Consider the following 15,656-nt stretch of genomic DNA (forward strand, 5'->3'; position numbering starts at 1 on the left):
TTTTCCAGGAACCATAACTACTCACATCCCCAATATTTATACTACTTTGCAAAAGCCTAAAAAATATCTAGTATTTTGGATTTTATGGATAATAGCCAAAAGAGAATCTAATAATAATTATTTTAAAATGTTCCTTGTTCCTTCTTTTCATTTTTGGTTATAAATTTATTTTCCATTAAATATTATTTCATCCACTTTCCAAAACAAACAGGAAATAGATGAGAAAAAGCAAATACTCTTAACATTCTAATGTAAATTTTTAAAGTACTTTGACATTTCTTTTTAGTTTTTCTCTGGAACCAGACTTATTTACCATTGCAGTCATTGTGACAATTTTACCTCCCCTTTCCCCCAACTTAATACTGTATCACAGGCAGTTTTCATGTTGCCACAATCGATGGTTAAAAAAATATCCCATTGAGTGGGTAATCTTAATTTGCTTAATCATTCCTGTTCTCTTATTATTGGGCATTTAATTTCTATCTAATATTTTGACAACTCATTCATTCATTATTTCTGATTTTTTTTGTTCTTAATGTTTTATTGTGGCAAAATATACACAGCATGACATTTTCCACTGTAACCATTTTCAAGTGTGTAATTCCGTGGCATTAAGTACTTTCACACTATTGTGCAACTATTACCACCATCCATCTCCAGAACTTTTTCATCTTCCCAAATTGAAACTCTAAACCCATTAAACAACATCCCCATTTCCCCTTCCTCCCAGCCCCTGGCAACCACCATTCTACTTCCTTTCTCTATGAATTTCACTATGCTAAGAAACTCTCACATAAGTGCAATCATATAATATTTGTCCTTTTGTGACTGGCTTATTTCACTTAGCATAATGTCTTTGAGATTCAACCATGTTGTAGCATGTGTCAACATTTTCATCTTAAGAGCAAATAATACTCTGATGTATGTATATCACATTTTGTTTATCCATTCACCCATTGATGAATACTTTTGGCTACTGTGAATAAAGTGATTATAAACACGAGTGTACAAATATCTTTGTAAGTCTCCACTTTCACTTCTTTGGGGTATTATACCCAGAGGTGGAGTTGCTGGATCATGTGGTAATGCTATGTTTAATTTTTTTAGGAATCACCATACTGTTTTCCGTGGCAGCTGTACCATTTTACATTCCCACAGCAATGCACAAGGGTTCCAATTTCTCCACATCCTCACCCACACTTATTATTTTCTGATTTTTAAAAATATAGCTATCGTAAATGTATAAAGTGGTATCTCATTGTGGTTTCGATTTGCATTTCCCTAATGACTGGTGATGCTGAGCATCTTTTCATATGTTTATTGGCCATTTGTGTAGCCTTGCTGCTAATCAGGTCTTTGCCCATTTTTAAAATTGGGTGGTGGTGTTGTTGAGTCGTAGGAGTTCTTTATATATTCTGGATACCAATCTCTTATCAGATATATGATTTTCAAATATTTCATACTGTTGGGTGGGTTGCCTTTTCACTCCTTGTGTCCTTTGAGACATAAATATTTCCAACTTACCTATATTTTCTTTTGTTTCCTTTGCTTTTGGTGTCATACCTGAGAAATCATTGCCAATTCCAGTGTCCCAAAGGTTTCCCCCTGTGTTTTCTCCCAGGAGTTTATAGTTTTCGGTTTTGTATTTAGTCCTTTGATCTATTATGAGGGCATTTTTGGATATGGAGTTAGGTAAGTGTCTAACTTCATTTTCTTTTTTTTTGCATGTGGATATCCAATTTTCCCCACACCACTTATTAAAAACACTGCCTTTTTCCCATTGGATAGTCTTGGCACCTTGTGAAAAATCATTTGAGCAAGTATGTAAGAGTTTATTTCTGGATTCTATTCTATTACAGTGGTCTATATATCTGTCTTTATGCCAGTATCCACTATTTTGATTATTGTAGCTTTATAATAAGTTTTGAAGTTAGGAAATGTAAGAACTTCAAATCTGTCCTTCTTTTTCAAGATTGTTTACTTACATTGCCCAATTTTCTGATAGATGATTTATTACTGCTTTTTAAACTTTTAATAATAATTAAAAAGGAAAATAAAATGTAGGATTTAAAATCTCTTTATTGTCACTGGTGAAAGGAACCAACTTTGATGGAAAGATTATTTTTGTGAGTTTTGGGGGGACCAAATTTAAAATTCACTGGTTGATTTATTTTCTTCTGACATCCAGTATGCCTGACAACCACCACCACCATCTGTTGGTCTGGGCTCAATGAATACAAATTATTTTATTTTTTATTCAGAAAATAACAGGCAGGTTAGGCTTCCATTTCTTGAGGAGGAAAACCCCACAAGTAAAACATTTAAAAATTAAAGAGAGGTGACCTACAGCTAATATGCTATTCCCCTCTGCTGTATGAGGCTGAACTAACTTGCTTCCAGGAAGACATTTTTATATTTTGGTAGCCAGTGTATTGGTGCTGCTAGGTAGCAGACACCTCCACAGTCATCATTTCATTATCCAAATGACATCTGCCCTTGACTACAGGTACTGGAAGTCTGAATAACAAGGACAGATTGAATCTGAGCACTATAACCCAGAGTCAGTCTGCTTTTGAGATAAAATAGACTGAATTGTTGTGTTTCCTTTCCAGAGGATTCAGTTCAATGATGCATTCATGTACTGAAATAAATACGTTACTCAGTCCTCATAAAATTCCACATTTGCTTCTATAAATTTCCTTATCAAGCATGGCTTATTGGGTGCTGAAGGAGCTATCTGAGTGCTGGGGCTCTCTGCTGACTCTTAAGAAGCTTAATTGTTGCATTGCCAAAGAGCCGGGGAGTTTCAGCAGGGGTTTGCAATTGGCTCCTGCATTCTATGACTCCAGCTCCTTGGAAGGACTCAATATTGTTGAGTTCCTGGCTCTCAACCCCTCACTCTTGCTACAGTTGATTTTGGTCCACCTTTTTTACATTTTAATCAACCATTCACAATGATCACAATAGCTTGTGATAAAATCACTGCGAAAAATTAAACTATGGGGTTCTCAAAGAAGCATTTTGGGTGCCCTGTAATTAACTTAGAGTTTCTGAATTAATTTAGCAAGATTTCCCACATTATAGAAATTAGGCAGATTATCTCAAATCAGACCTTTTAAAAGTATAAATACTTTCTCTCTAGTTGTCTTTATCAACTCTCTTACTTGCTACCTTCTTCAACCTGCGTTACTTATACCATATTTTGTGATCATTTATTTCTACATTGAGTTTTTCATAGAAAATGATTCCTGGAAGCCAGGCCACCTCACTGTTGTCTTTGAATGACACATTTCTGTGCTTTGGCTCTGACGTGCCAGAGAACCCCTTGGCATCATGTGTGCAGCGGGGCTGGATTCAAGAGGTCCTTTTCTCAGGGACAGGGCAAGTTGCAGGAATGACACAAATAGGGCCTAAGAGAACAGTCTTCCTGCTTTCATCTGCACTAAAGCCTAAACCAGCTCCCACAGGACAGTGAATTAATCTGTAGTCCACAGTTTCAGAGAAGGCTTTTAAAATTTTATCAGCGGAGCCACCATCTGTTCTGGATGGCACGTGTCTATTGATCATTTGAACAGTTTTATTTTGTGAAGTGGCAAATTTATAAAGGTCATTTCTTGGGTAAGGATATGACACTGATATCTATTTGTTAAAAGAGAGTCTGAAGGACTGTTGTGCCCCTTTGAATTCTCAGACATTGTCAGTAGCACAGAGCAACCCAGGAGAGAGTACACAACACACAAGTAAAATTTTGTCCTGCCTGTCCACAATTACATTCCCATCACTAACAGACCAATCTCCTTCCTCTAGGCAGTTCATGTGACATAACCAGAAGCAAGACCTGAGGTTAATTAAGGGGAATTTCATTCTTAACCCAACCATGACCTTGACACCTTCCCCCACCTCCATTTACCTCTCCATTTTACACGTGGTTCTTTTAAAATTTTTCTTTATTCATCCTTTTTAAATAAATGCTTTTTTCTTTCTTTTCTTTTCTTTCTTTTTTTTTTTTTTTTTTTTTGAGATAGGGTCTCCCTCTGTCATCCAGGCTGGAGGGCAGTGGCACACTCACAGTTTACCACAGCCTCAACCTCCTGGGCTCAAGTGATCCTCCCACCTCAGCCTCCCTAGCAGCTGGGACTACAGGCACATGCCACCCCACCTGGCTAATGTGTATATTTTTGGTAGAGATGGGGTTTTGCCATGTCATCCAGGCTGCTCTTGGTGTCAAGTGATCCTCCTGCCTTGGCCCCCCAAAGCATTGGGATTACAGGCATGAGCCACCACACCTGGCCAATGCTTTTTCCTATAGTACTCTCTCTTATCATAGGTTTTGATGGGATATCACTAATGAACTGCAGCCTAAGTAAACACATTCTTTCTCTGCTATTTCAAAAAGTTCTTTCTTAAATATAAGCTATGCCTTCCCATTATAGTTTAAAACAATTTCCCCTAAGCATAAGGTAATCCTTTAATCCTTTTTGTTTAAGGTCCGGTACAGTTGTCTCCTCAGTATCTGTGGGGGATTGATTCCACGATTCCCTGAGGATGCCAAAATCCACAGATGCTCAAGTCCCTGATATAAAATGGCATGGTACTGGCATATTACCTATGCACATCCTCTTATATACTTTAAATCATCTCTAGATTATTTGTAATACCTAATACAATGTAAATAGGTATTATATTGTATTGTTTAGGGCAGGAGTCCTCAACCCTCAGGCCGTGGACTGGCACTGGTCTGTGGCCTGTTAGGAACGGGGCTGCACAGCAGGAGGTGAGCGGCAGGCCATCTCCTTTCAGATCAGCAGTGGCATTAGATTCTCATAGGAGCAGGAACCCTATTGTGAACTGTGAATGCAAGGGATCTAGGGTGCCTGCTCCTTATGAGAATCTAATGCCTGATGATCTGAGGTGGAACAGTTTCAACCCAGAACCATTCCCCCCCACCCCCCCACCCCCCTGCAGCTCTCTCTCTAATAATAATATTAATAATAACATATTATTAATAACACAATAACATTAATTATGTTATTATTAACATTAATATTATTACTAATAACATAATATTAATTATTACTAATAACATAATAACATTAATGATACTATGCCATTTTATATCAGGGATTTGAGCATCTGTGGATTTTGGTATCTGCAGGGAATCGTGGAATCAATCCCCCACAGATACTGAGGAGACAATTGTACTCTATGGAAGACAACTATCTTCCATGAAACTGGTCCCTGGTGCTGAAGAGGTTGGGGACCAGTGGTTTAAGGAATAATAAGAAAAAAGTCTGTACATGTGCAGGAGAGACTTTCGTTTTCAAATATTTTCAATCCATTGTTGGTTGAATTCATGGATGCAAAACCCATGGATATGGAGGGCTGACTGTACTTTTAAGATGTAAGCTTGAAGTGTTTGTTCTCCATGCGTCCTTTTGATCAGGAGGGAGTTTCTATGTGTCCCATCATGTCCTAAAGCATGATGACCAACTGATGCTTTGAATTAACTGTGTGAATTAAAGGTGAAGTGCTTTGGCTGTTAGATCTTTCTGGTAAAATAAAGAATTCTCCTGTTTTTTCCAAGAGTAGAACATTATCTACCATTTCATTGTCACATTCACTAAAACTTACAGCATTTAACTTAAAAAAGAGCATTTTAAATTTCTCACATGCCACCACTCTCCCTCATAGTTTAAGGCAAATATTTTCCCCGTTCTCTTGATACCACCTTCTATACTAATGTTATTAATTTACCCACACTGGCAACTAATCACTTCAAAGGCAAGTCTGAGGCTTTGAGTTTTTAATCAAGAAAAGGATCATTTAGGCCTTTAAATAAAACACACACCTGTTTTTAGGAAGTCTTGAGATTTTTAACAGTAAAGCTGTGAAGTTTCTATTCTAGAAGTGTGAGTATCACCAATGCCTTACCACTAAACATGGAGTGGAATATGCAAAGCATGCTCTTAATGTATAGAATACTGTATCCTCGTACAGAGAAGTTAATGAAAGAAGAAATTCAAGACATTGGGAGAGAGAAGCATATTGGGCAGTCCCAACCACACAGGAGAACATTTACCACTGAAGGTGGGTTGCAATAAGAGTGAAGCAGTATGATGTTTTGTAGCATGTGAAGTGTAGCAAGGTATAGTGGATTACTCCATCTCCTCAAAGTATGAGTTAGGTGCCTTCTGGAGGTAAGAGGTGTCACCCGTATCTGGGTTGAAGCAAAGAGTACTAAGGAAGCTCTGAGACTGACTTTGATTGGCATTGCCAAAGTGAGTAGGGGGCTGTTCAGGGGTGTGACTTCTAACCTAGAGGAACTCCAGCTGTGTATGGGGCTTCCTCATGATTCCATGGGTAGCCTGGGCACCCTATCCCATACAGTCTCTCTCGTGATTTTTGCTCCTGTGTGGTGGGAAGCAGAAGACTGCAAAATATGCCAAATGAAACTCTGAAAGGAATTCATCATTCATGATGGGCTTGTAATCAATCATAATTGTGGTTTAAATAATTAGAATTGGCTTCTACAGACTTCTGCTGAGGGCAGTTGAAGGCTTCAAGTTGTTCCAGTGTGCCTAATTTTTCCAAATGTCTTCATTGTAATGGAATAACTGAGTTCTTTGTCATTAGTTTTATAGGGATTGAGGTGGTTCTTGGCTTGAATTAGTTGCTTTTTCTTTCTAGTAATGACTGTAGCCAGTCAAATAGTATCTAATTATTTTTAATTTTTTTGTGAGCTGGGATGGCCTGCCTGCCTGCCTTCCTTCCTTCCTTCCTCCCTCCCTTTTTTCTTTCCTTCTTTCCTTCCTCCCTCCCCCCTTTCTTTCTTTCTTTCCTCTCTCTCATCTGAATCAAAGGATTATTTGCCTGTCATAAAACGATGGCAAAATAGCTGCAGTAAGCAGTTCATATGCCAATAATACCCGTAATGTAAATTTGTGTTCTTAATATGCGATATAATTAATTTTTGGCAAACATATTGGGATCATAACAGGCAATACATGGTAAATAATAACAAAGATAATGGTGAAAATAATGATAATTATTCTAACAAAACTCAAAGATTACACTAGGCCTCAAAATCAAGCATTCTACAGATAACTACAATTGGCACATGGAGGCCCTCAGTAAATATTAATATGAAGACTGCATAACATGGTAAGCTTTATCATCAGCCCTCAGCATCCTTGCTGAGTACTTTTGTTGGTATGTTAAATTTACCAACCACACATGGAAACTGAAAACTAGAATTTTTCCCCAGAATCATTTGGAATAACTGTAACATTTTTTTCTTTCAGATTATCTTAGAGTTCAAAGGCAATCAAGAAAATACATATCGCCTCTTACTATTCAATGTGTGAATTCATTCTAAAATATTAGAGAGAACACATTTAAGACAATTTTAGGGTTATGTCAAATTGTGAATGTTACATAAACAAAAATAATTTTCAGATATGTCTTTGGGCTTATCAAGAGAAAGTGGCACATGTAAAGTTTCTGAAGAAAGCACAGATCTCATTAATGGCACAATTTAGTTTAAATGTTGGCATAAATTCCCTGTGAGGAGCACAGATAGGAAATGTAAGGCTTTCTTCAGCTAAAGCAGACCTGGGAAGGATGTTAACACAATGGACAGACCAAGACAAGAAACCTGGAGGTCCAGTGTGCTCTGCTGACTGTTGGAATACTGCCCAAGTAGTTCCAAATATGAGTTAGTAATATTTTTATTGGAAGCTCAAAAACACTTCTTCCCTCAGTAGCTTTCTGACATTCGCATTAGTTCACCACATTCTGAAAATAGATATTTGGCTCCCAGCATTTTATCAAACCACAGAGTAGTATTAACTATAATTTACATTTCAAACAGTTTTCCTCAAACATGTCCACATCTGCATATGTCTCAAAAGCTTTTTTGCTTTTTTTTTTAGCTCACCAAACTTTGTGAACTATTTTATACAATGATCAATTATGAATTCATGCCATTAAAGAATCTCCCAGGTTCATGGATAATAACACCAGCGTATGAACTAATTCTAGGCTATGAATTATGGTATCATAGAAAACAAGCCCCTGGAAACTCTTCTTCAGGGTGTCGAATGAAACCATATTTCCAGTCATTCTTTCTCAATCACAACAATAACAGTTAATATACATTAAAGATTGTGCTAAGTGTTTTGTAATGCCCTATGAGGTACCACTTCCAGCCTTATTTTACACACAGATGAAATAAACTTTTGAGCCACAGACTTGCTCAAGATGAGAAACCTAGTAAATGAGAAAGTGTGTCCTCTCACCCCAGCCTCTATGACACAGAACCTGGGCTCTTTACCACTCAGTTCTATCTTGCCTCAGAACCAGAACTATTAAATCTGTTCAAGCAATCAGTGCTTTCAGAGAGGGACATGAGTAGATTATAAAGACTGTGTAAGTACACACTCACTTTCCAGCATCCCTAGTTTTTTGGATTGCTCAAGGAGAGAGAGTTGCCCGAAAAATACACACACAACTCCTCTCTTTGTCAGCAAAAAGCAGGCCCTCAGAGAACTCAGCCAAAGGGAAGCGGAAGAACATAAGATTACCCCTGTAGGACAGTGAGTGATGGGTTAGCCAACAAAGATAGAAAGAAGTACTGTGCTTGGCAAGTGATGTCTATAAAAGGCCAGTTTTTTCTCACAAATCTGAGTAGCAACAAGAGTGACAAGAAAGGGAAAAGGCAGGGGGAGAGAAGGAGAGCGAGCAAGCCGTGGAGGCCTGTATCAGTGGTCATGACAGCGTGAGTGGCACTGGTGGCTGTTTTTGGAAGCAATGACAGATATAATCAGCTGAAAACAGCAGAAAAACAAATCACTCGAGATAGAAGACAGAACAGCTTTGCTGCTCTGGGGGACAGCCAGCCACCTGTCTCTGGTTTCTGTAGTCCTTTGAGGTCTGGGCAGGAAACTCCAGCCTGGGCAGGGTGGAATGAGGGCAGGCAGCTGCCTCTGCTCAGCAGTCCCCAAATGCATCCGCATTCCCTGCTGGGGCAGCCTAGCCAGTACAGATGGACCATCAGAGGAGGGAAGAGGACATAGTCACGCGATGTGGCATCCCAGCGATGCGTGAAAGCCATTCCTGGGCAATGACATCTGCAGCCACAGCACAGTCCTTAAATGATTTTCACACAGTCCTGTTCTGCAGAGGCAGCACTAAGCAGGAGGGCAACGGGGCTTCTCATGCCTTCTGCCATTCTTTGATAGGGATAAATGATGCATTCTCAATCAGCAAAAAAGTCCCCCTCCCCTCCAGGTTGCTGCCTTTATGTCTCTCCCATATAGAAAGGCTGGAGTTGCCCTACCATCACCATGTGACTGTCGCAAACTGTTCACCATATTCTGTTAAAAAGTGCCAGGAAGTGTTTGCAATGTTTCAAAAAAGATATTTCCATTAAAAAGAAAGTTAAAATGTTATGGCTAAGTACTTAAATAGTTGTTCCACTATTTAGCGGGGAAAACTGTTCAGTTTCATTTCCCAAAGACATTTGTGGTTTTATTTTATACAGTTCTATGTGATTCAAATGATATTTTGAGGACTGCTATAACAATAAAACTTTTGGGTTTCTGAAGGGTGCTCAGACTGAAGGGCTATAGTGACAGTTTTTTAGCAATGTTAGGCCAGATGCTGGATACAGAAAACATCCATTGGTCCTCAGGCCTAACCAGATGGAACAAGACCACAGTGTGCATGTACTAATCACCCACTTCTTCCCTGACAGCTTTGCCGATTCCTGCAGGTAGGAATGTAAGTGGTCATTAACACACACTTCCTACAATTTGGACTGCTCAGGTGCCAGCTCTTGAGGTACTCTGTGACCGTTTTAACTGCAAGTAATTTTGCCCTGTCACAACTTCTATGACATTGGGCACCTCTCTCCTGGAAGCCCACTCTGTACCTGTGTTGGAGTCAGCTGTGGGTATAGCTTATCTCTTCCATCGAACTGTAAACTCCGTAAGGGCAGGACTCCTTCTGAGCCACCTTCATGTCCCTCCCTCCTCCTGCTCCCCTGCCCAGCACTATGAGCGTAAGATCAGACCTCATTTCTCCCTTCATCCTGATGCCATACCAACACTGCACACCACATACCCACCACCCGCCAGTAGCCACTCTGAAGCCTGCTGGCCACATGTGTGGGCCTCAGCTGATTGTCTACTGCTGGACCCCTTCTGGTTTGCTCTTCCCATCCATTCATCCTTCCTCTCACATCTTGTTTCCCTGCACCAATTGGGTGATAGATGGAATATCAGATGTCTCCTGGAGGACCAGTCCTGCCAATAGGGTCTCATTCTAATAGCCAATTGATTCCACCATGTCATGACAAAATTCTTTACAGCTTCCAACTGTAAAGTTCACTTGAGAAGTTAAGACAAATCATGTTCATTTTCTAGAAAGCACAGATTCTATTTTTCAATTCAAAAACATTTTTGCATCTGTATGGCCACCCTATCCAAAATTTCCACCCCCATCCCCAGTACTCACCATCCTCTTTTCCTACTTTTAGAATTTTTCTTGCACTTTTTACGAATATACTCCATATTTTACTTACTTATTGCTATGGTTTGAATATCTCTTCCAAAACCCATGTTGAAATTTAATTGCCATTATAAAAGTATTAAGAGGTGGAGCCTTTAAGGAGTGATTAGGACATGAGGCCCCTGCCTTCATGAATGGATGAATGCTATTATCTTGGGAGTGGGTTAATTATCATGGGAATGGGCTCCCAATAAAAGGTTGAAGTTTGGCCCTTATCCTCTCGTTTCCCATGCTCGCCTGTCCTTCTGCCTTCTCCATGGGATGATGCAGCATGAAGGCCCTCACCAGAAGCCAACACCATGCTTTTGGACTTCCCCGTCTTCAGAACCATGAGCTAAATATAATTCTATTATTTATAATCACCCAGTCTGTGGGATTCTGTTATATCAACATAAGATGGAGGAAGACACTTATCTTGCTTATTATTTATCCCTCTTGATAGAATATAAGTCCCATGAAGGCAAGAATTTTGATTTATTTATTATTCCTGTGTCCATAGCAGTTCCTGGCCGAGAAAAGTCACTCAACAAACATTATTTGGGCAAATGAAGGAGTAGGTAGTGAATGAAGGGATGTGTCTGCTCCTTTCTGGCCAGACCACTGGCTACCCAAGGCTGTGGGCATCCTCTCCTCCTGTCCACGGGAAGGAATTCTCCCAGCCTGTCCATCATGCCCCTCGGGAGCCTGGCTTGTTGGCTTTCTGCTCTTCCCATGATGCTGCACTCACCTTCAGCTTGTGCTCATGCTCCTTGTTGACGCGGGCCAGCAGCTGGGCTTTTCTTCTGTTGAGGGCATCGATGAGGGCATCACATTGGGCCACCAGACAGGCTTCAAACTCCACACTGTTCTCCTGTGTAACAGAGCACATTTCTCAACTGCAAGGTGCTGGGTGCCCCAGACTGCCAGAGAAAACAGAGCTCCCCCATTCTGCTGAAGGGAATGAAAAGGAACTCTGTCCACAATGCACATTTGGTAATTTTTAAAAAATAACTGGATAAACTTTATTCTACAGTGGTCATGTTTTGCTTTAAATTTAGATTAAAAAGGGTAAGTATTTATCACTTAAATTTATCAAAAGGAAATCATCTCCACAATTTGAATTTTATTAAGCAAAACAAAGCTTTAGTTCATAGAGTTGTGTATGAATGTTTTTGAGGGCCACATATGTCCAGCTATGTATAGTGGAAGCTGGCATTCAAAAAGGCAAAGAGGAGGGAGTGGGGCATTGCTGAGGCACGAGAAATCATTAAATTCAAAGGAATAAAGAAGAAAAAGGATGGCACTGGTCTTCAATATTAACAATAATCTAATGAGAACAGAAGTTTATAAGATACGAGAATAATGGGTAAAAGTACTTGCCTCTTTCATTAAGGAAAGCAAATAGTAGGCAGATAAAAACAATCAATGTGTGTAACAGGGATCACCCTGCCATAAAAATCAGATATGACCCAACACCTTGCAGGGGAAAGACAACTTCATACTAAATGAATTATAGCTTCCCTATGATGTTTAAATTAAATGCTGGATATAACACTTTTATTTGATTTAAATCTGTACATGCCATAGACATTTATTTTAAGCAATTCTTTCAATGAGTTATACGCAGTTATTAAGGATAAGCCTTTCAATGAGTAATATATGCAATTCTGATTCTTAAACCATAATCTGAAAAAAAGTAATTTACAGTAAACGAAAGCTAAATACTCACATATACATTAGTAGTACTTAAAAAACACCACCCAGTTGAGTAAACTGTAAACTTTTGGGGCTGGCAAGAAAGGCACAATTTTAATTTATTTAAGGCACAAATTCTAATGTATTACCAAAGTCATAAAGAACTGTGTCTCTTTACATAATAATCAACTGGTAGGCGTTTAGTAATTGTTTTCAAATGCAAGGTCTTTGTATAAGGAATGCATTAGTAATTGCTTGAGCAATGCTAAATTTTGGCTTTCACGGCAATTGCTTTTGAACTCTCAGAGAAGGCCCTTGGAAAACATCATTTAAGAGCTCTCTACGCCACATGCAGGGTAATATTGGAGGGTGGGGTGAGGGGAAACCTTCTCCTTGTAAGCTCTGTCACTGATTTAGAGCAGAAAGAAAGCTTTGCTCTGATGAAGAGGCCCGGGCAGAGGCAAGCCTGGGGCTGCACATTTTATGCCAGCAGAGTAAAGAAAGAACTGATTGATAAACTCTATTGCTTTGGAAAACAGAAGGAAGTATACAAAACTGCTAGGCTGTTAGGGAATCAAAAGTTTAACATGGGCATGTGTGCCAAAAAAAAAGGCAAAGAAATCAGTGTGTAATTCTTTGAAAGGGTGGCTTACATTTAAAAATCCATTTCTGCCTTGACATGGTTAAATATGAACTTAGTCAATTTACTGGAGGTCAGAACTAAGGTTATTTCTGTGAGGCAAACCTCAAAACATAACAATGCTAAACAGTACAGAGGGTCATTATTTTAGTGTCTTATACAGTTTATGGTTTTTCTCCTTCAGCTATAGTGGAGAATTTATGAGCTCTTAAATGCTGGTTGAATTGCTGGTCATTGTGTCTAGATAAAGCAATCTGAAATTATAGTTGCCAGGGGATCATGGTTGAAAAATATTTAAATGTCTAAGCAGAGGAGATGCATTATTGTGGGTCAGGGAGGAAGACAGGAGGAAAGAACGGCAGAAAGGGAAGAAGAAAAAAGAGGAAGAAGGAACAAGGGAGGAATGAAAAAGAAAAAAAAGGAAGGCAGGAAGAAAAGAAGAGAAAACTGTGATCTGTTACCATTAAATGATACAATTATTACAAGGTGTTTTGGAAACCTACAGGGTTTTACAACTCAGCAATAAGGACCCTGAATTTACAAAGAAATAGGCCTCTTTCTGAATATTCAGTAGTAGAGAATTAGGACCTCAGTGTGGAAGACAGGAACCAGTTGGAAAATCAGGCTGTGTTTCCAGCCTGTTGGCAAAAAGTAACTACCTTAAGAAGGGGTATGTTTGAAGTTGATCTCTATGTGTGTTTGTATGTAAAGAACAACAACAACAACAAAATAGGAATTTTCCCACAACACATAAAAATAAAAGAGGAGAAGGAAACTCTCCCGCCACACAGTTACATATTAACCCGCGGGTTTCCTTGCGTCCCAGGTAACACCCATACCTGGATCTGCTGGACCATGTTGCGGAGCTGTACCAGAAACTCCTTAGCTTCTTTGGCCCTGTCTGACAGTCCGTTCAGCGCCTGGGAGAGCTGGCTCTGCAAAGACAAAGAAGGAAGCCATGGAGCTGTAATCACAGGACACACCAACAAGGCCACACAGGTGTTTTCAGCGAGACTCAAAACTGAAGAGTCATCAACCTCCTCACATTCCTCTTGTCTGAGGTTGGACCTTTTTGCTGGCATTTGTACAGGTAGATTCTGGTGTCGAAACTCCCTGTGCTCCTGAGTAGTTTCTCCTTGGAAGCAGTGAACACTTCTGGCCACAGCAGTCAAAGGCCCTCACCAGCCGATATCAACCTAGAATTTATTCATCTCCTCCTTCATTGATTAAACAATCATTTATTGAATACATATTATTTGCTAAGGACTAAAAAAGCAAAACAAAATAGTGAGTCAGATGATCTAATTCTTTTACTTAGCTCAAAGGGCTATTGGTCTGGGATTAGGGCAGAAAAAATAAAGAGAGTCAAGAACAGGATGAAGGAAGGGGTAGGTAGGTACTGGTGTGATCCTCTGGGGCCACTTAAATATAATCACAAATTCAAAAGGCAGGATGACATTCCACTCCCGCCTCATCCGTGTCCTCTTCCTTCTCCCAAATACAGCCCTGCTGCCCTAGCACATTTGTGTCCTCTCCACACTAGCCTCCGACACCAAGGCTTACTCTCTTTCTTTCTTCCCACACCACCCCATCTATATGAGGAGGCAGTTCTGCTGGGTTGGCAAGGTGTCCAGGTAGGTACTTGCTCTTCCAGCCTCCTCGTCCGCTGGGGAGGCCGTGGTACACAATCCTGATGGACGAGACCTAAGTGGAGTCTGCTGGGAACTGGTGGGGTCTGAGAAAGCTTTTGCTTTTCTGCTGATACAGAACCACTGTGATTGATGCAGCCTCTACCCTGTGTTTCCTGACTTTAGGATGGATGTGATATCTTCTGGCTCACATGAGGAGAAGGCCAATAGGTTATGGGTGGAGGGATGGGAGGGGAAGGAGCCAGGTTCTGATAGCATCTTTGAGCAGCTGAGCCAACACCTGAAACCTTCACCACTAGCTTTCTTGTTATGCCATAAAAATTAACTCCTATTTAAGTCACTGTTCTGGAGTTTTCTATTGCTAGCAGGAATTTATATCAAGTATCACTGTACTTGATACAAATTCCTTCCCCTCCTAGCAGTCTGGGTATACCCTTCCATACCTCAGGTACAGAGACAGACTCCCTTTCCTGCACTGTCTTCCTTGCAAACTAAAGCCTATTCTCCTTGCCAACACAATGATTCATCTACCCTTTCCTTTCTGTAAAAGGACAGAACCTTAAAATTATATCTCTTGGTGCTGTGAATGCTTTTCTCTTATATTTGTCTTTTAAATACAAAGTTGGGCACTGACTTTCTAAAAATATGCATACCAAATGCTTGGTTGAGGCAATGTGGGATGGTAGAAAGAATATAGGCTTTGAAAGGGTGCAGATTCTCGCTCTATCCCCTATAAGTGTGACCTTGAGAAAGTTACCTTTGTCTGAATTACTCCAATGGAAAAGGTGGGAAGAATAGTAATACTTTGTAGTTGGTTATTGTGAGGGTTGAATGCATTAATCAATGTGAAAGCTCCTGCTAGTTAAGGGAACAATTCTGAATTCAGAAATGCCGCCAGTTACTGGCTGTTCAACCCTTCATACGTAGTTTTACCTCATCCATAAAATCAGAGGAAGAATACTATTCTTGGGTTTTGTGGGCATTGCATAAGATACTATATCTAAAGCCCAGAACCCTACTACCCTACTGGTGCACAGTGCATGATGCGTGCTTAATAAATGTTGGCTGTTAACTTTTTTTTTTTTTTTGAGACAGAGTCTCACTCTCTCACCCAGGCTGAAGTG

General features: G+C 39.8%; 1 protein-coding gene across 8 annotated transcripts in view; it reads right to left on the reverse strand.

Moving 5' to 3' along the window:
* The window catches only part of TRIM9 (tripartite motif containing 9), a 128,479-nt gene that overhangs the window by 36,209 nt on the left and 76,614 nt on the right, over positions 1-15,656 (reverse strand). For all 8 annotated transcript variants that reach the window (XM_054448188.2, XM_054448182.2, XM_054448189.2 and 5 more), the window contains exons 2-3: positions 13,723-13,818; positions 11,297-11,419 (exon numbers count right to left, since the gene is read on the reverse strand). In XM_054448188.2, the coding sequence (XP_054304163.2) occupies positions 11,297-11,419; positions 13,723-13,818 (219 nt within the window). The remainder of the gene's footprint in view (positions 1-11,296; positions 11,420-13,722; positions 13,819-15,656) is intronic.

Source organism: Pongo pygmaeus, chromosome 15 (assembly GCF_028885625.2).
Source record: "Pongo pygmaeus isolate AG05252 chromosome 15, NHGRI_mPonPyg2-v2.0_pri, whole genome shotgun sequence".
NCBI lineage: Eukaryota > Metazoa > Chordata > Mammalia > Primates > Hominidae > Pongo > Pongo pygmaeus.